The 18,955-nt window shown below is 35.6% G+C and overlaps 4 protein-coding genes across 5 annotated transcripts; 3 read left to right on the top strand and 1 right to left on the bottom strand.

The window, feature by feature from the left end:
• Positions 1–1,731: 1,731 nt before the first annotated feature.
• Positions 1,732–5,833, top strand: LOC140891807 (uncharacterized). Of its 2 annotated transcripts, none has more exons than XM_073300458.1 (7): positions 1,732–2,136; positions 3,022–3,585; positions 4,205–4,817; positions 4,894–4,994; positions 5,078–5,167; positions 5,270–5,397; positions 5,497–5,833. In XM_073300458.1, exons 2-7 carry the CDS (start codon positions 3,121–3,123, stop codon positions 5,612–5,614), a joined length of 1,515 nt encoding a protein of 504 aa, XP_073156559.1. In that variant the 5' UTR covers positions 1,732–2,136; positions 3,022–3,120; the 3' UTR covers positions 5,615–5,833. The 2 variants fall into 2 exon arrangements, with proteins under 2 accessions (XP_073156559.1, XP_073156557.1); XM_073300456.1 differs by having other exon boundaries at positions 1,733–2,163.
• Positions 5,834–6,840: 1,007 nt separating this feature from the next.
• Positions 6,841–9,996, top strand: LOC140890396 (ATP-dependent Clp protease proteolytic subunit 5, chloroplastic). Its single transcript, XM_073298160.1, has 9 exons — positions 6,841–7,084; positions 7,157–7,240; positions 7,803–7,920; positions 8,026–8,118; positions 8,499–8,544; positions 8,623–8,695; positions 9,187–9,221; positions 9,322–9,410; positions 9,525–9,996. The coding sequence occupies exons 1-9, from the start codon at positions 6,954–6,956 to the stop codon at positions 9,729–9,731; spliced, it is 876 nt and encodes a 291-aa protein (XP_073154261.1). The 5' UTR covers positions 6,841–6,953; the 3' UTR covers positions 9,732–9,996.
• Positions 9,997–10,580: 584 nt separating this feature from the next.
• On the top strand, positions 10,581–13,157 carry LOC140887010 (DELLA protein RGL2-like). Its single transcript, XM_073293999.1, has one exon. It carries the CDS (start codon positions 11,044–11,046, stop codon positions 12,760–12,762), a length of 1,719 nt encoding a protein of 572 aa, XP_073150100.1. The 5' UTR covers positions 10,581–11,043; the 3' UTR covers positions 12,763–13,157.
• A 125-nt stretch (positions 13,158–13,282) lies between these two features.
• LOC140887011 (uncharacterized) lies at positions 13,283–17,140 on the bottom strand. The gene is made up of 2 exons (XM_073294000.1): positions 16,592–17,140; positions 13,283–13,977 (listed from the first exon to the last, which is right to left on the bottom strand). The coding sequence occupies exons 1-2, from the start codon at positions 17,028–17,030 to the stop codon at positions 13,436–13,438; spliced, it is 981 nt and encodes a 326-aa protein (XP_073150101.1). The 5' UTR covers positions 17,031–17,140; the 3' UTR covers positions 13,283–13,435.
• Between the last annotated feature and the right edge of the window lie 1,815 nt (positions 17,141–18,955).

Raw genomic sequence — 18,955 nt, 5'->3', positions numbered from 1 at the left:
AAACCAACAGGACCACACGACCACAAGGACCCTAAGACATGCCCTCAGATGTGGATTAGCCGCCTGGACCTTTACCATGCATAAAAAATGTGATCATACTCATGAAAAATCAAGCAAAACGTGAGAAAAAGGAAAGGAAAATACCATCTGCATATACTTCTGAACAACAAACATATATACCACAAACTTTCTGCTGTAAAAACCAAAATAATAGCTTATATGGTGTTGAGAAAAGAATTAAACATGCCTTTCGTAATTATTTGACAACGAACGATGCGTTTACGGGACTCCGGGATGACGAACCTCCAAAATAACTCAAAGAACTCAAAGCTTTCGGTTATGGGGCTGTTGTTTCTGTTGAAGCCGATGAAGGATAAGGTGAGTACGTTGAGGATGACGTTGTACCCACCGGAGGCGAGGACGTATGAGCATGCATGCAGTGGCCCCGTGACCGTGAAATATTCTGAGTCGCTATGCATGATATTGTTTTTGTCAGAATGATACATTTTTATTATTTTCAGTTGCTCTAGAATATTTATTTAATATTTTCAGTGCATGCAAACTTTTATTTATTTATGCAGTATATTTTTAATTAATGTTTGACTCAGATATTTATTATATTTTTAAGAATGCATTTTTATTTAAGTATTTAATTGGTTATTCATTTTAAATACCTTTATTCGGTGCATATATGTATGGGCATATATGTACATATTATATTTAGTAAGTATAAAAAAAAAATTTTCCGCATATTTATTTATTATAGAGTTAGGGTCGTTTCAGTTGGTATCAGAGTCACCACGTTATCCGCAGGGTATCTACTCAACCATATTTATCATTATAATAGTATAATATTATTATATAATATATGTGAAAATTATATCCAAAGTCCAATATTATCTATTTTTTATTTTTTCCATCCCGGATTTTGGGTTTTAAAAATATTAAGATAGCCCCTCGACTTTTAAAATCTTGCAAAATAAGGCATCTGATGATTTATTTATTTATTTCAAATAATAATATTAATAATAAAAAGCAATAGCATATTTAAAAATTATATTAGAGATAAAACGAATATAAATATCGGATCGAGTTGTTTGAATGAATGTTCGACTTCTATAATTATAGAGATATTCAGATCAAAAAGACATCTTTAATCCAGCATTTTGAATATCAAAAGATGTTGATATACAAATATTATGTCTAATATTATTTCTCTATTTATATATTAAAAAATCACAAAAAATCAATCATAATGATCGATCAAACTCATATGATAACTGATTTTTTACAAATAAATATTTTCCTTCAAATCAATCATTAGTAATTTATTTACAAGTGAAATGTGAAACTTAGTTTTCAAAAATGAAAATGGAATGAGATAGTAATGTCCTCTTCCATTCTAAATATAAAAAAAATATTTTTAAAAAATTAAAAGCTAAAATCGTTGGAAAATTTTAATGTCAAGTTATTTTATCCCTTATTTTCATCGACTGCAAATTGAATCAACAAATCTGCTCGATAAATATATATTATTATCAGGGGCCAAAAAAGATAATAAATTTTAGTTAAATTCTGTTGTGTATCTTTGAAAAATACCAAATCTAGTACCTAAAAAGATGGATGGACCAAATTGTAAATATAAAAGTAGCACCAAGTGGAAAAGTTGCACGTGCGAGGGGAACGGAGGTTCACTAAAATAAGCCGTGGGGCAATACGCACCTTATCCTGCGCGCAGTTGCAGCATGGTAATAATACACAAGTATTGATGAAGAGAGGGGGAGAAGGGAGGTGAGTCGCCTCGTTGAGTCGGCGGGCCGAGGCGGAAAAATCCCTTTTCAAAGCAACCACGCACACACACAGCCCACGAAATTTTCACGCAAACAGGTGTGAAAAAAATGGAGAAGAAATTGGGAGTCTTCTTTACTATTGTGGCCAGACCCCTCTTTATCAACACCTCTCTCTCTATCATCCCTTCTTCTAACCCTAGCGCACACGTCCAAACAAAACTATTTTTCCCCTCTTTCTCTCTCCACTATACATATTCTTGCTTCTATTTGTCTATCTCGCGGACCCGTTATTTCTTGCCCTCGATTGCACCTGCTTCGATCTCTTTTACCTCCCTCGCACTTTTGTGTATGCTTCTGGTTCTCTTCTTGGGAGGTAATTCTGTTTGGTTTGTTTTGGTGGGTTTTGACCTTGGATTGGGTTGTTTGTTTTGGGGGATTTGTGGGTTTGAGATGTGGTGGTATTTGGGTTTGTGTCGATCGTTCAATGCTAGGCGTCTCTTGGTTTGGATTTGCTTTATTTGAGTATGTTTTGAGTTGTGTGGGAAAATTTGCGCGGCTGTGTGGGGAGGATTGTGTTTTTGTTTGTGTTTTGGTTGCTGAATTTTCATGGGCCAATTTGATTGTAAAGCTTTGGGTTTTTTTGGCTTCCTGCAAGTGCTGTATCCTCTTGCTCGGTGTTTTTGTTATTGATTGTTTAGTTTTTATCATGGAGTGAAGGCATTAATGCCGGTTTTTTGTGGGTTTATCTGGTTTTTGCTTTTTTGCCGATGGTATAATGCATGCTTAATGGCGGCCTTATGTTTGTCTTTGTTTTATTAATGTGCTTTAGTTTTTTTCTTTTGTTTCTCGCTTTTGATTTTCCAATGGGTGGATGTGGAGATATTTTCCACTTATATATACTGTTGACTATACCTTTTGATGTCTTTATTTGGTTTACTTTAATCTGCTTGGACTTTTGTCTTGATTTATTTTACCTGTTTATCCTCCCTTAATTGCAATGTCGCTGGCCATTTTTATTGCTTCATGCATTCGAGGGTCTTTCTGACAATTATATGTGCATTTGTTTTATTTATACATGTTGGCATAACTCATGCATTTGTTTCTGTCATATGTTGGCATAACTCGTGCGGATTGTTTTCTTACTTTAGGTTTCACATTAAAAGTTGTCTTAGTAATAGTTGTTATCGGGATACTTACTTTTCATGATCTTGTGTTGAATAACTTTTGGCAGAGACCGTGATGCAATACGTGGCTTGCATGCTTTCGATTAATTGGCACGTGTGCAACTAGTGGTATTAGAGTGATTTTAGAACCAGAATCTTTTGTTGCGATGGATCAATCTAGGGTTCCCCAAATGGAGGGTACCGGAGTTACTGTGAGAAAAAGGAGAACCCAAACCTCACGCCGACCTAAATCTGATGCTCCGGCATTTCATTCTGACCAATCCCCCAGATTTTCGACCCCACATTCAGATGACGCAAGTAAGGTCTCGAGTGATGAGAACGTTGCCGATTCTAACTCTGGGGGAAAAATGTTCAATTTGAATCAGTGTTTATCAAGGTCCTTGCCAGTTAGTGGATCTGATGGAGGATCGAATGTTTCTGTTAGTAGTGGTGTGATTGGGGATGGAACAGGTGGTGAGAACAGGCCAAAAAAAGTTAAATTGAAAGTTGGTGGTGTTACGAGAACAATTCAAACCAAATCCAGTTCTAATGGGGCATCCAGTAGCAGATCTTCAACAAAGATCGATCAATCATCAGACAACACTCGAACGCGACAGCATTTTATTCCACAGGTTGTGATCTTTTACATCTTATTTGATTATTTCCCCGGAAATCTTGTGTACACGTGAGTTTTTTGAAATGGTTTCTGTTCTATGGTTTTGACCCTTTAATAGAAGTACTTTATGCAATTAACATGGGAATAAATCAAATTCATTAACAAGTGCTTGCTGAATTCGTACATTTCTATACGAAAATGTGTTGAGAGAATTCCATAGGATTGTGATAAATGGAATTACTGATACATCGTAGATATAGTTTCTTTGCACAAGATATCAGCATAGAGAAAATAAAATAGTTATTGAACTCATTTAAGGCCTAAATACTCATAAAAGATCATTTTGGATTACTTATTGGACTCTTTTATTGTTTCCCTCTTATTTCCCTCTAATCAGGAATATAATGATTATTAAGATGAAAATAATTTGATTGTCTGAACGTTGGGACTAAGTCAGGGCAGGTATACATAGTGAGACATGAGTTCATATGATATGAAGGGCAACTTAGTTACTTCAGTATTTGAATGGGAAGAATCTCCTGCATTAAAATTCGGTGATTGTGCTTTTATCATACTATATATACCATCTGAAGACCTCCAACTTTTTCATTCTTGGCATATTTTTGTCGTTTCAGGAAAATTCCGATGAATATCACTCTTCACCTGTAGAAAAGAAAAGTGGCTTCCAAGGGATTCCATGGAAAGATTTCTCGAAAGGTGGATTTAGTCTGAAGAGGGAGGATATGGGGAGGATTCCGGCAAAGAATGGAGTGGACAAGCAATTTGATAAGCCAGATTTAGTTCGTAAAAGCAAAAGGATGCCTAAAAAACGAGTATTGGATGGGGAATTTGATGAGGATGATGATGATGAGATTCGATACCTTGAGAAACTCAAGACTTCGAAAATATCTGTAGTCAGGGATTTGGAGGCAGAATCAATCAGAAAAAAACGCAAGGTTGGAAAGTATGACAATATGGAAGATGTAGGAAGACCTGGTAGAGATATGAGGAAGTCGAGATCTGGGGACATGGACTATATGGATGAAGAAGAACCATTGTCTGATGGGGAGGAGCACGAAGGAAAGAAGAAAAAACAAAAGAAAGATCTGTCAGAGTTACCAGCAGAAAACAAAAGGGAATTGGCTCTTACTTCCCGTCAGCGAGCCCTTTTAAGTAAGGATGCTTCTTCTCCATCCGCAGCAGGTCAAGTTGAATTCCCAAATGGCTTACCACCAGCTCCTCCTCGAAGTCAGTGTGAAATTTATATTCTCTGTTTTTACATTTGGATTGTTTGCTAGAATTGTGCTGACTTCCCATGGTACAGAGCAAAAGGAGGTCTTGACTGAAGTCGAGCAACAAATGAAGAAGGCTGAGGCTGCTCAGAGACGTAGAATGCAAAATGAGAAAGCAGCCCGTGAATCAGAGGTCACTTATTCATCATACATCTTGTTTATCTATTTTAATTTAGAGGTGGGATGTTTGATGAACAAACTTCTTTGAATTTGTAGGCTGAGGCAATTCGAAAAATACTCGGTCAAGATTCAAGTAGGAAGAAGAGAGAAGAGAAGATGAAGAAACGCCAGGAAGAGTTGGCTCAGGTATTTTGAGCCCTGGACACTTGACACTTCAAATATTCTTTCGAGATTTATTTAAGTAACCACTGATACAAGTGCATTTGTAAATTTTAAAAATAAAAACAGGAAAAGGCGGCGAACGCTCAATTTCTTTCATCAAACACCATTAGATGGGTCATGGGTCCTGCTGGAACCACTCTCTCTTTCTCCCCCGACATGGGTTTGCCCAAAATTTTTAACTCCAATCCTTGCGGGTAAATGCCATTTTTTCACTCACACAACCCCAAAGCATTTTCTCTCCTCATATTTTAACTTTCATAGCGATTTGATTGGAAACCCATTTGATGTTGCAGCTATCCAGCTCCGCGCGAGAAGTGTGCTGGCCCTTCTTGTACCAATCCTTACAAGTACCGTGATTCTAAGTCAAAGCTCCCTCTTTGCAGTCTCCAATGCTACAAGGCGATCAACTGAAACGCGCCAACCGAGAAGGCCTGCTGAAATGGTGGTGTTCTTGGAAGTAGTCAATGCCATGTTAGGTAGGTTAGTTTTAGTACTCGAAATTATTCGGAGTTACAGCCAACTTTCTTTGTACCAGTATTAACTTCTATTTTTCCTGTGATGAACCAACTACAACCTTGAAGTCTGGTTTGTGAATGAAATAGTACCTTAGAGTCGTGAATAAAAATAGTATATTGGTTTTTTTTGCTTAGGCTTAATTCACGTTGAAAACTAATGAACTTCATCTGCTAATTATTTTGATTAACATGTTCCTTAGTTATTGCTAAAATATTGTATTTTAAACCTCAAAAAGGATCCCAAAATCCAAATTTATCTCGGTGTTTAATGGTGAAATGTATTTCAACACCCTGTTTTATGTCTATCACCTTTGGAATTGGGGTGAAGTGTATGCCGTATGCGAAATCAGTGATGCCCATGCAATGTGACTCATTCGTTCTGTTGATTAATTTCCCAGCACACGTACATAAATTTATAAATGGCTTTTGTCCACATTTTATCTAGGTTTAAATTTAATTGATCATATCTTAATCCAAAAGTTATTATTTAACACCAATTGTTTTTTTATAAAAATAATTTACACAGTTTTTAATTTTAATATATCTTCCAAATTTCTTACATAATAAAAGTTATTTTAACACAACAAAATCTTATATTAAATCGTCAAACAAGTCTTTGTGTCAAAACTCAAAAGTATTGTTTTTCATTGCACATGTTTTACAGAAAAATATTTATACTTTACTGATTAAGTTGATTTTTAAAAATCGATCCAAACTACGATCGATCAAACAGTAAACACCGATCCAAACTATGCATTTCTAATTAGATATAAAAAATAATTTATATAATTTTAAATTTTAATTTATCTTCCAAATTTCTTAGGTAAAAGTTGCTTTTAACAAGAAAAATTTGCATGTCAAGTATTGTGTCAAAAAAATTATTTTTTATTATAAGTATAAATCAAATCGAAAAAAACATACATTATTAAGATAGTGTTTGGAATAGTTTTTAGAAAGCATTTTTCAGTTTTTCATTAATAAAATTTTTAAAATTTTATGAAATTTTGTTAACGAAAACCGAGAAATAGTAATTCGGTAGGGTAGTGTTTTGAAAGAGCTTTCATGAATTAGATCAATCCAAACTATGACGAACTAAACACCGATTCCAAACCATATTTGATTTGTTTAATTATAATAAGCATTCTTATTAAGGGGTTGGGCAAATATCTGCGGAGATTTAGTGCAAATCACTCCACAGAGGCAGAGTCGCCGCCGTATATCGGATAAGCTTGAAAATGGCGCAGGCTTCCGTCTGTTCTTCTTCCTCTCTCGCCGTCAACTCATCCTCGCTCGCTCTCTCTTCCTCCTCCATTTCCGCCTCCGCCTCCAAAACCCTCTCCCTTCCGTTCCGGCCTCTCCCTTCCAGGTACGAAACTTCTGATTATCCAATTGTTTGAAAGTTGTTTTCTTTTGCGTTATCATTGTTTTCTTGTTGCAGAAAATTGAGGATCCGAAGTTCAATGTACGCTCCGCAGTATTATGCGCCGGAAAAGAGCTCACGCAGTGGTGTTTGGTCGATTAGGTATACGTTTCTCGTAGGTATTTTGGATTTTGAGGGGGGAAATATTGAAGGTCTTGCAGATATTGCGTGCTGCCCAGATGGTGTGTCGTATTGAGTCGATGTTGATGTTGTTCACTACTCAAATTCCCCAGATGGGGTGTCTTATTGAGTCGATGTTGATGTTGTTCAACACTACTCAAATTCAAATTCTGTATCTTTGGATTTGGTACTGAATTGTCTTGGTGTTTTTGGTTGAAAGCATTTGGGTAGCGGTGAACGATATCAAAATATTACAAGTTCAATGCATTAATGGTATTGTTTCATAAAACTTTATGCTATCAACTTTAAACACGACGAGTTAAAAATTTAATGGTATTGTTTCATAAAACTTATAATCCAATTGGGGGTGTATGTTTCTGATTAGCGGAAGTTTATGTTGATTTACTGATCATTTTACAACTTTCATTGTTGCCAAAGGAAATTTATTTGAGATTTCGCTTTGGTCTCCGGGGTGAATGTCACTCATACTCAAACAGAGGGGCATTCTATTAGTTTCTAATAATGGAAGTCTGATTGTATTTAGGGATGACTTGCAAGTTCCATCATCACCGTACTTTCCTGCTTATGCGCAAAGTGCACAGGGTCCACCTCCAATGGTTCAAGAACGTTTCATGAGTGTTATCAGCCAGCTTTTTCAACATGTGAGGCAAATTTTGTTTGATTTGAAATGTCATTTAGGTTTATCAGTTACTACTAACCTTTATCTTTTTTTGATGATAAAGTTGGAATCCATTGTATTTTTGTAGAGGATTATACGATGTGGAGGAGCAGTAGATGATGATATGGCTAATATAATTGTTGCTCAGTTGCTCTATCTTGATGCTGTTGATCCTACTAAGGTTAATATTTTCCTCGTTCCATGTAACTTTAAATATCCGAATCCTTTGTAGTTAAACTGCATGGTCATTGATTTGTAAAGCATGTGGAGTATCAGTGTATCACTTGCCCAAGCCATCAGCAATTTCTTTGATTGCTTCCTCTTTTGTGATTCCTTATTGTGGTACTGGTTGGTGTATGGCTGTAATTACCAAATTACTCTAATTCTTCTTTATAACAAGATCATTCTCATCTCCTTCAAGAAGTGGGGTTTTGGCCTGCCTGATTCTTTCCTCACGGGCAAACGAAAATCCACTAGAAGCCTTTGGTTTCAATTGAATTTTTTCTTAGACACCGATTGATTGGTAATATTCGAGGCTAAATATTTTCTGTAACTGGACAGGATATAGTCATGTATGTAAACTCTCCTGGTGGATCTGTTACAGCTGGTAATATATCTGATTCTTTGCTTCCTTTACGTGGGGTTTTGATTTTCATGCATCTAATTTACTTCATCTTAATTTTAGGCATGGCTATATTTGATACAATGAGGCATATTAGGCCCGACGTCTCAACAGTATGCGTTGGACTAGCAGCTAGGTAAAGATTCATTGCACTGCTTTTGGCTGTCTTACTAAAGTTTATCTGTTTATGTCATTATTTCAGTACAAATTATATATATTTATCAGTGGATAGTCCATTTCCAAATTTCCATCTCTCAATGGATGTATAAACCTTATTAAGCCGCTGCAAATTCATCTTACGCTATTCAATGAGTTAGAGTTTTGGGCTTTTGGCAGCCAAATTTTTATTAAATTACGTGTTACCCTGTTCGATTTTCAGCACTTCTTGCTATAATGCTATTTGAAACAAAAGATAAAATGGAAGACAATTTGGCCAATTTTTTTTCTTTAGTTCAATTTTCAGAGTATTGGATACTGCCTATGCTACATCTTGATGATGCATAATCCACAGCTTTCAACTCTCTGTTGGATGTTGTGGCTGGGGTCTGATCATCTGGTCCTTTTATTTTTATATCACTTTGTGACATAATATAGGGAATTAAATTGACTCTCCTTACCCTTGTGCAGTATGGGAGCTTTCCTGTTAAGTGGCGGTACTAAAGGTATACGATCGGCTCATTTTTATTCAGTTTAGAGTTTCGACCATCGTGTCTTGGTCTCTCAAATTGTATAATGGTATTTTCTTCTGGATGGTCACTGAAGGAAAAAGATACAGCCTTCCTAACTCGAGGATAATGATCCATCAGCCTCTAGGTGGCGCACAGGGTGGGCAGACTGACATAGATATTCAGGTAATTTCATGTTTATAATTTATTAGGTATTTAGGTGGTAATTTCTCTCTTCTAGTAAGAGGAAAAGAAAGCGTTTTTTCTCAATGTTTATGTGGACTGTATCCTTGTGTTCAGGCTAATGAAATGCTACATCACAAAGCGAATTTGAATGGTTACTTGGCCTACCACACCGGTCAAAGCCTTGAAAAGATCAACCAAGACACCGATCGTGACTTTTTCATGAGTGCTAAAGAGGCCAAAGATTATGGTCTTATAGATGGTGTTATCTTGAATCCTCTCAAAGCCTTCCAGCCCCTTGCAGTTGCTGCCGAAGAAAAGTAGTTCTCAAAGACCAAAGTCTTCACTGTGTAATTCAGTTATGGTTAAATCAGCGAGAAACGAGGTCATATTGATTATATCTGGAACTTAAGAATTTAGAATCCTTGCCAAAACCCGGTGACCTTTTTGTTAATCAGGAAATTCTGTATTATCTATCGTCTTATAATTTGTAGTTGATGAAATCAATGATGATATCAGGTGGACTCAATCTATCTCCTGTATCTGATATACCTATGAAATCGGAATTTCTTAGTTTCATTAGCATCCATCAAGTGTTTTTTTTAATCTACTAATAATTTTAAATTTCCATTTGATCTTTTAAAAAGTATTAGCTTATACATGTGTAGAACAGGCAACATAACTGTGTGGGTGATGAGTAAATGTCAGCCGGTTCCGACTGCGTGTGGGTTGTCCCGTTTGAAATATCATCTGCTCTTGTGTAATATTTGATGGTGAAGATTGTGGTGGTGAAATTTTATGTTTTTACGGCGATAATTTTGACATACATGCGGTGTTATCGAGTTTATGACTTCGTCTCTTCTACAATTTATGTGCTACTCTGTTTTTTTAATATGTTTTTTATCCGATACCAAAGAGACATGTGACAAACTGGTGAACGTGAAGTTGCAGCAGGCTGTAGACAGATACATCAGAGGAACCATGTTCTTGGATCCATTTGGATGGATTTATTTTTGGTAATTTACTAGTTTTGATTGATAATAAGTAAATTTTAATTGCTGAGTTTCAAATCATTTAACCAAGTACAATATCTTCACACAATTTAACCTCTGGCAAGAACAAGATATTAGTAAATGAATTTGAGAAAATTCCTATGTGCTTTCTATGCGTGATTCTTGTAGCCAGTGTTGGCATCATTTTCTCGTAACCTTCTTTTTGTCTGTTTCTTTTGTTCCCTATCACACGCAATCATTAATTAATTATTTGGTTGATTAATCAACTAATCTCCCTTTTACCTTTGGCCGACGCTGGCTGATCTTTCAAGAGCTTATACAAGTCTCTATCGGGTGACAGATTATTGCACATTTTCCTGTACGAGAGTGTCACGATTCTTACACATTTTCTTTTCATAGACTTCCCAGATGATATTTCAGCTGAAAAACGAAGCTTGAAATTCTGTGGTTCATAAACCTGTTTTTCTTTTTGTAATTATATTTTTTCACTGTTTAGCTCAGACGGTCTTGAAAACTGATTCAACGTTGTATTATTTTGAGTATAAGTAGCCTGAAATGATCTTCGACTTTATCCGAATACAGAACGATATCTATAGTGTACAGAGCTTATTCTTTGTGTGAGTATGGTGGGAGAAGCTGCTTTCTCATTTCAATGGGATGATGATATTCTTCCAGATGATTGTGATCCTCTGGTTGGATATGCAAAAGATAAAACGATTTTGGTGAGCGAAGAACATCAATGGTTCAACATGGATGACGGCGAATTCATGGATTTATTTTGTTCAGTGTTTGGCCATGAAAATTCCGTGGAGAAAAAGGCCGAGTTATTTGGACATAATGAACAGAAACTTGATTCCGATACGTGGATTCAGAACGACCATTTTATGCCTGATCTTGAGGAATTCAAAGAAAATCTGCAGCCATCAGTGTCAGAACTCAGAAAACCTGTTAAAGAAAAGCCAGATTCAATCTCTCTTGCATCATGGGACCTCTTGAATAGTTATGGTAAGGGATTCAAGATGTCGAGGGGCGAGAACTTGAAGGATCTGATCGAGGAGACACCCGTTGGTGTACAGAAATTATCGACAGAAGAAATCTTGAGAGTTGCTGGAGAGAAGTTCATCCAATTTTCCACCAATAGAATTGATGGGATTTCCATGTTTATCCACCCTTATGTTGGTTCTTCCCTCTCAGGGCTTTCCATGGATGAAGCAAGGGATGTGGAGCTCGTGCATCTTCTCCTATCGGCAGCAGAAAACGTGCACAGTGGACGCTTTGATGTTGCAAGTAAATTGATTTCGCGATGCCTGTGGGTGGCATCTGATTCAGGTTCACCGGTCCAGCGTGTGGCCTTCTACTTTGCTGAGGCTCTTCAACAGAGGATTTACAGAGAAAAAGTGTGGATCACTGGTGAGAAGATGAGAAACCAACCTGTAAAACGAGAGGCATGTCTCGCCTTGGGTACAAACAACACATTCTTGGCAGTGCACCAAGAGCTGCCCTTTGCTCAAGTTACGCAGTTGGCTGCAATACAAGCCATTATTGAGAATGTGAAGACATCTCGCAAGATCCATTTGATTGATCTCCAAGTAAGGAGTGGAATCCAATGGACGGCCTTGATGCAAGGGCTCGCAGATTGCTCAATCCAATATCTCAAAATAACCGCGGTGACAACAACTGATGTACAGGAAGCGAAGGACACAGGCAAGAGACTGCTGAGTTTTGCTCAGTCTTTCAACCTGCCTTTTATTTTCAAGGTTCTTAATCTAAAAGACATGAAAGATTTTAAGGAAGATCTGTTGGATGTAGAGGCTGATGAAACTTTGGTCATATACTCGTACATGATGTTAAGAACAATGATATCGACACCCGACCGTTTGGAGATTCTAATGAGAGCAGTAACAAGACTCAGGCCAGCTCTAATGGTGGTCACTGAAGTGGAGGCCAATCACAATTCCTCTTCATTTGTGGATCGTTTCATTGAAGCACTTTTCTTTTACAGCGTGTTTTTTGACTGTCTGGAAGATTGCATGGAGAAAAACAATAAATTCAGAACTATACTTGAAAGAACTTATTTTGGTGAAGGGATAATCAATATAGTTTCAACAGAGAGCCAAGAAAGGGTCACTAGGAATGTCAAAATAGACGTTTGGAGGGCATTTTTAGTGAGGTTTGGTATGGAGGAAATCGATCTGAGCGAGTCGTCAAGGTATCAAGCTAGTTTAGTTTTGAAGCGGTTTTCACATGGGAGCTCATGCACTCTAGAATATAATGGAAAGGGCCTTTTTGTTGGATGGAAGGGGACACCGTTGCATTCTCTTACAGCTTGGAAGTTCAAATAGGGGGAATAAGGGCAAGGATTGTCAAAAAGTTATATGTTTAGCTCATTAATTAACCTTGACTCAGGTGTATCAGATGAGAATCCTTTCTGCTCCAAATTTTCTCAAGAAAGGTGAATTCCGTGGTATAAACGCAGAAAAAAAACAAAAAGTTGGGATCTTTGATCACAATATCACCCAACAGATCTATATAATTAAGCTAAAAACCTCCGGATTGTGTCAAATGCTGGTTCAACAAGTCACCGACGATAATGGATTTGCATATGTTGCGTTGAATTTATTCATGCCGCATCCGATCAACCGCAGACCATTGATAGGGTTGATTCACTTCAAAATGAAGGAAGCCCATCAAAATGTTTTGTGGCCTGTGAGTAGTAATTAAGGCTCACCAGGAAATTTTACTTCAGATGTAGCATAATCTCACCAGCGTTGGCATGTTTTTCTCATTATACTACATGTTCGCATATTTAATCGAAGCAGTTGAAACAATTATATTATTCTACCACTGTGCTCACTTGCTATCCAAGTAGAAAGACAGCACAAAACTTGTCATAGATTATATAATGCAAGCAACACCTGTTTAGGCCCCATTATAGTACAAGATAAAAGATCTGAAGTGCTCAACTTAAAAGAAAAATGACAAAGTAGAAAAAACAACAGAAATCTATGCCTCATTTCATGAGGAAAAAACAGCTTCAACCAGCGCATGTTTCCTCTTAGGATACCCCAAACCAAACATGTGGCTTAGATATACCTTGTCATCCTTAACTGTTGCAGCTGTAACCAAACGATGAGTTGCACCGCTGAACTTGCCCACTACTCCAGCCGTCTCCCAATCATCAGAACTTTCGAGCAGTTTTGAAGGGTTTGCTGCTACCACCAGCTTCGTGGAAGATAGGAGCTCCAATCCGTCTCCAAATTTTATTGAACCTCCAATTACATTAACCAGCTTAACCTCATCTCCTTTTCCTATTTCAATCTTGAATAGATTGCCGGAGAAAGTGTGGATGACTAATAAATATCCGTTCGGATGGTAGACAATTCCGTTGAGTCCAAACAATTTCTTGTACCACTCCTTTTGATCAAAGAGGGGGCTCTTAATGGTGTATAGGAATTCTCCATCCACTCCAACCTTCCAAATTTTGCTTCCTGATGTATCGGTCACATATGCATTTCCCTCGGGATCAACAGCTACGTCGTCCGAGAAACTTTTTTCACCTTATGCATGGTTTAAGATCAAATTAGAAGAACCTACAGAATGGTACTCATGAATGTGGAAATAGTTTCAGTGAGCTTATGGGACCATCGGTCCCAATTCAAACATACAATCCCTCAATTGTAAATATAGCTCAAGCTAGAGAAATCAGAGCTTGCAGAAACTCCAAGGAACTTATGTAACAAGAAAAAGATCCAATAACCCTATGGCTATACTTTTTGTTGGTAAAATATTGGTCATTATTTTGGAGCAAAAGAAAATGGATATAGGAATTTCGGTAGAAAGACACTATAATTTATTTGATTTGAGACAATAGTTGAATTCATTTTTATTGAAAAAAGCATGTAGCACGTGCATCCGCGTGAACCCATATTTTTATGACATAAGTAAATGAATAAATTAGATATTGTAACAAAAAGTTAAAAAACCAAAATAATAACAAAATATGCTATTAAACTTTGTGAACTTAAATTCTAATTCTAATTTAATTTAATTACGCAATTTATTTCATCTATCATTACTCTCAATTTACCATCAACTATATAATAATTGATTATTCTGTTTGGTAAGTATGATGGGATAAATAATACACAAATAAGTAATATAATGTAATAAAAAATAAAAAAAATGATAGTGAATATAATATTTGATTTGATTGATGGATTAAGCTAAAAAGTGAGCAACGGTATTTGCCGAACGTCGCACATGGAAGATAGTAAAAGCTTCATCTTCTCCTTCCCCGTTTGTTCGGGAAGTTGGGTCTTTTCCTTTTTGGTTGGAGACTTTGTAATTTAACTTTACTTGTTTAATGATACTTGTGTTTCTCTTTTCAAAAAAAATAATATTATTCATAAGGGGTAATATAGTAATTTAAATTAGATAAATAATTAATGATTTGATCGATCTAAAATAAATAATTAATAAATGGATAAATAATATGACGAGAAAAACGCGACATTAGATAAGACGAGTTATACAAAGATTAATAACATAGGCTACCAAACTAAGCATAAATATAATGATTGTAGCATTTTTGCCTCTCGCCAGATAATAACTTCATCTTCCAATTTTTTATCAACTATATTCTCCCATTTTTTTCCACAAACTTTCGGTATTATTAATTAATAAATAAATAAATCATTTCATCAAATCAATCACAAGGAAAAATTAAGAGTTAATTAGGATTCATTACCCATTTCATATGTTTCATTACCATTCAGTTCCTGTAAGAAATTTTATTTTTCTGCATTCCCTAATTCAGCAAAAAGTTTGTATTAACTCCCAGGGCCCACAAAGCATTTTCGAAGTGAAACATTAGGTATAAAAATTTAAAAATCAGGTACAAATATATGAAATTTAAGTACCAACTATTTCAAATTTGATATAAAAACAAGTGTTCTTGGTATAAGTTTTTTGTGTTATGTTTCATTTCTATAAAATCGAAAATAAAAATCATGATTTGATACTCAATTTGAGGTAGTTGATGCCATAAATATATAAATCCATACTCAAATTAAATATGTTTGTACTCAAATATTTTAAATTAGTTCACATAAAATTGTTGATTTTCGTAATTCTTGAAATACTAATGTATGTATTGAATAATAATGAACAAGTGCTTTAATATAAATATTTTGTAGGGCTAATTGCATTCACACCCCTGTGAAAAGTCTAAAAAGCATAAAACACCTTGTGTAAAATTAATAGCATGTTAGACCCTATGTTTTAAAAAAATTAGCATAAAAACCCCTATGAGAGGGTATAAATGTGCTCGAGTTTGTATAACATAGGGATGAAATATGCCACATTTTAAAAAACTGAGGGATGCATTAGCCTATTAATATTTCTTAGGGGGTTTTATGCCTTTTAGACTTTTCACAGGGGGTGTGAATGCAATTAGCCCATATACATAAACATGTATGTACAATATGTTTTTGATGTTAAGAAATTTGTTCGAATATTATACTCAAAATCTTAATTTTTGTACCAGATCTAAAAGTGATAGTACTCAAACATCATATATTAGTACCATATATTTAACTTTTTATACCAATTTTTATATATGAAAAAAAGTATGGGACCAGGAAGTCAAAACAAAAATTAAACCTTTACCTAAAATAACACTAGACGGCGCCCACCTAGCCGGCGCCGCGCCCACCTAACTCTTTTTAGGAACTTGCCACCAAATTTATCAATTCAGTAGGCGATCAGGACCCCCCTACAGCCTACTGTGGGATCCCCCGCAGGGCAGTAGGGGATCCCGATCTAAAGGTCTGAATGTGACTTTTCGTGAACGGTCGTACTCGTTGACTGTATTAATTAGTTTTTACTCTATAACTTCGACCACCGACCACTCCCATAGCACCGACCTACGGCAGCTCACACCGGAGCTCCGGTGAACTTCCGGCAAGTATTCACTCCATATCAGTAATTTATGTTTATCTAATCTAAAAATACTCAAAAGTCAGACTTAGGAAACCTACGAAAATCAAAATTAAGATCCATTAATTAGGTAGCTGCAGTTTGGCGTCAGAGTCGGAAAATTCTATTCTCGTGAGAAGTTGAAACTGCTGAAAAATAGCTAATCATTTATGAGTCAAATCATAGATCCATCACCTGGTTCGCTGAGTTGGGTGAGAAAAATCCGACGCCACGTGGTCAGATCGTACGCCGCCAGCGCACTGTACCGGTTTCCCAACACATCGGCGACGGCGACCAGAACGCGATTCCTGGGCCGATCCACGACGAGACCGAGAGACGAATTCTTCCCCAAGTCGGCGTTCTCGACCACGACGACCTCCTCCAGAACAGACCCCGCCGGCGAGTGGCCTTGGTCCACGGGGAGCACCCCGAGACCGCCCTCGAAGAAGGAGACGATGAAGCGGCGGTTGGAGTGGTCCCACTTGGCGCACTCCCGGAGCCAGCCGCCGCTGTGGTAGTGGTAGACGTGGGTGGCGGGCTCCGAGGTCTCGGAACGTATGATGTAGGCTATGGGAAGCGCGGAGAGGAGGAAGATGAGGATGAAGAATCTGGTGGAACACAAGAAGGAAGCCATGTGCGTGCAAACAAACACACACCCAGCAGCGATTAGGTGATGGAGTGGGAAATGGGGAGCAGCCTCACTATAAAATATAAACAACTTGCTCAATCTCTATGTGTCATTTCATTTCTCAAGTTTTTAATAATGAGAAAATAGCACAAAATATCATTGTGAAATTATTGAAAAGGTTTTGTAATGGATTTGAGGAAATGAACTCGTGTGTTATATTTTTTTTAGTCACTCTCCCCAAAATATATTTTTTGTTTAAAATATATGTTAAAAACAAAAAATATCTGTATTTAAAAATAATACTCTATCATTTTGTCAATTGATATATTATATATTTCGATTCATCAAATTTGTTGTGCAATGATTTATTTATTTATCACTTAAAATCGTACAATCTCAATCGATTGAATTGAATTCTTATGTTATGATTATATTATATTACCTTATATTAACTACATGAAAAAAACTGTTATTATTTTTTAAAAAAATAAAATGATATATAAAAAAATTCCATCGAAAAAATAATATTTTGTCGAAACATAATTTTTAGAGAATTTAAAAATAATAATGCAAAAATATATGTTTGATAATATTTTTCACTAAAAATATATTTAATCTATTTTACCTATGAAAATGAATAAAAAAATAAAGTTTTCCATTGTGAATTTTTTATCCTGTCCTCAAATTATTTATTAAGATTAATTGTATGACATTTAAATTTGAAAAAAATTGGTGCCAAAAATTTTGAAGAAATTTTTTTATATATCATTTTAGCTTTTTTTTAAAAAAATAATCACATTTTTTTTCATGTAGCTAACATAAGATAATATAATACAATCATAACATAAGAATTCAATTCAATTGGTTGATATTAGTACAATTTTAAGTGATAAAAAAAATCTTTGCACAACAAATTTGATGGATCGAATCAATTGAAAAATGATAGAGTATTATTTTTAAATGGAGGTATTTTTTTTCTTTTAATATATATTTAAGACAAAATATATTTAAGGGAGAGTGAACTAAATAAAATATAACACGGGAGTTCATTTGCTCAAATCCATTACACAGGGAGTTATTAGCTCTTCAATAATTTCACGGGAGTATTTGGTATTATTTTCTCGTACGGATAGGGACTTTCATGCTAAAAAATTTATAACAGAGGCTTAAATGTTCAAACTCGTTACACAAGGATGTATTAGCTCATGTGTACTTTCACAAAAGAGGTTGGAGCAATTTTTTCTTTTAATAATGAAAATGTGTTGTTTCAACTTTACTGGTCCTTGGTCACAAATCCTCACATCAATGACAATATTTATAGTCAAAGTCTACTCACCAAATTTCTAGTCGATAATGTACAGCTAAAAGTAAAATTTGTGGCATTAAAATAATAATCTCTTGCCAATTTGGTTGGATCAAAATCATCTCACAAAATTTATTTATCAAACTGTGTTATAAAATTTTTTGTGATATTTGTCAAAAAAAAAAAAATTGTGATAACACATGTATATATAGACACACACAACAGACCGATGATATGACTTCAAATCAATGAATGACATTGAGAGTATAACTCAAAACAAGAGTAACACTTGCAAGGGGCCAAAAAAATCAAGGCGACTATTTTGACAATACACCGCACTATTTATTGTGTTTGATAGATCAGAATTACAGAACCATAATAATGATTTTAGGTTTTACTTATTACAGCAAAAAAGAAAAATAAAAATAAAAAGAAAATAGAATCATGTTTTAATTATTCTTCCAAGACATTTATTTGCAAATTCTATTGAGTTTTAGCTTCGCTTCTCCGAGAGTAAATCTCTCATTTCCCTCAAAATGGTTGACCATTGCAGCCTCTCACTTATTATTTATTTATTTATTTTTACACCTAAACACCTTATAATGCCAATGATAAAAGGATGATTGTT

The sequence above is a fragment of the Henckelia pumila genome, chromosome 3 (genome assembly GCF_033568475.1).
Source record: "Henckelia pumila isolate YLH828 chromosome 3, ASM3356847v2, whole genome shotgun sequence".
Lineage (NCBI taxonomy): Eukaryota > Viridiplantae > Streptophyta > Magnoliopsida > Lamiales > Gesneriaceae > Henckelia > Henckelia pumila.
The sequence above is the reverse complement of the archived record's forward strand: the minus strand, read 5'-3'. Positions and strand labels throughout refer to the sequence as shown.

Excerpts from the sequence above, each read along its gene's own strand:
- LOC140891807 (XM_073300458.1), top strand. The coding sequence starts at position 3,121 with ATGGATCAATCTAGGGTTCCCCAAATGGAGGGTACCGGAGTTACTGTG. Across the intron at positions 3,586-4,204 it reads GACAGCATTTTATTCCACAG|GAAAATTCCGATGAATATCA; the intron begins GTTGTGATCTTT and ends TTGTCGTTTCAG. Across the intron at positions 5,398-5,496 it reads TTTAACTCCAATCCTTGCGG|CTATCCAGCTCCGCGCGAGA; the intron begins GTAAATGCCATT and ends TTGATGTTGCAG.
- LOC140890396 (XM_073298160.1), top strand. The coding sequence starts at position 6,954 with ATGGCGCAGGCTTCCGTCTGTTCTTCTTCCTCTCTCGCCGTCAACTCA. Across the intron at positions 7,085-7,156 it reads TTCCGGCCTCTCCCTTCCAG|AAAATTGAGGATCCGAAGTT; the intron begins GTACGAAACTTC and ends TTCTTGTTGCAG. Across the intron at positions 7,241-7,802 it reads AGTGGTGTTTGGTCGATTAG|GGATGACTTGCAAGTTCCAT; the intron begins GTATACGTTTCT and ends GATTGTATTTAG.
- LOC140887010 (XM_073293999.1), top strand. The coding sequence starts at position 11,044 with ATGGTGGGAGAAGCTGCTTTCTCATTTCAATGGGATGATGATATTCTT.
- LOC140887011 (XM_073294000.1), bottom strand. The coding sequence starts at position 17,030 with ATGGCTTCCTTCTTGTGTTCCACCAGATTCTTCATCCTCATCTTCCTC. Across the intron at positions 13,978-16,591 it reads CACCCAACTCAGCGAACCAG|GTGAAAAAAGTTTCTCGGAC; the intron begins GTGATGGATCTA and ends ACCATGCATAAG.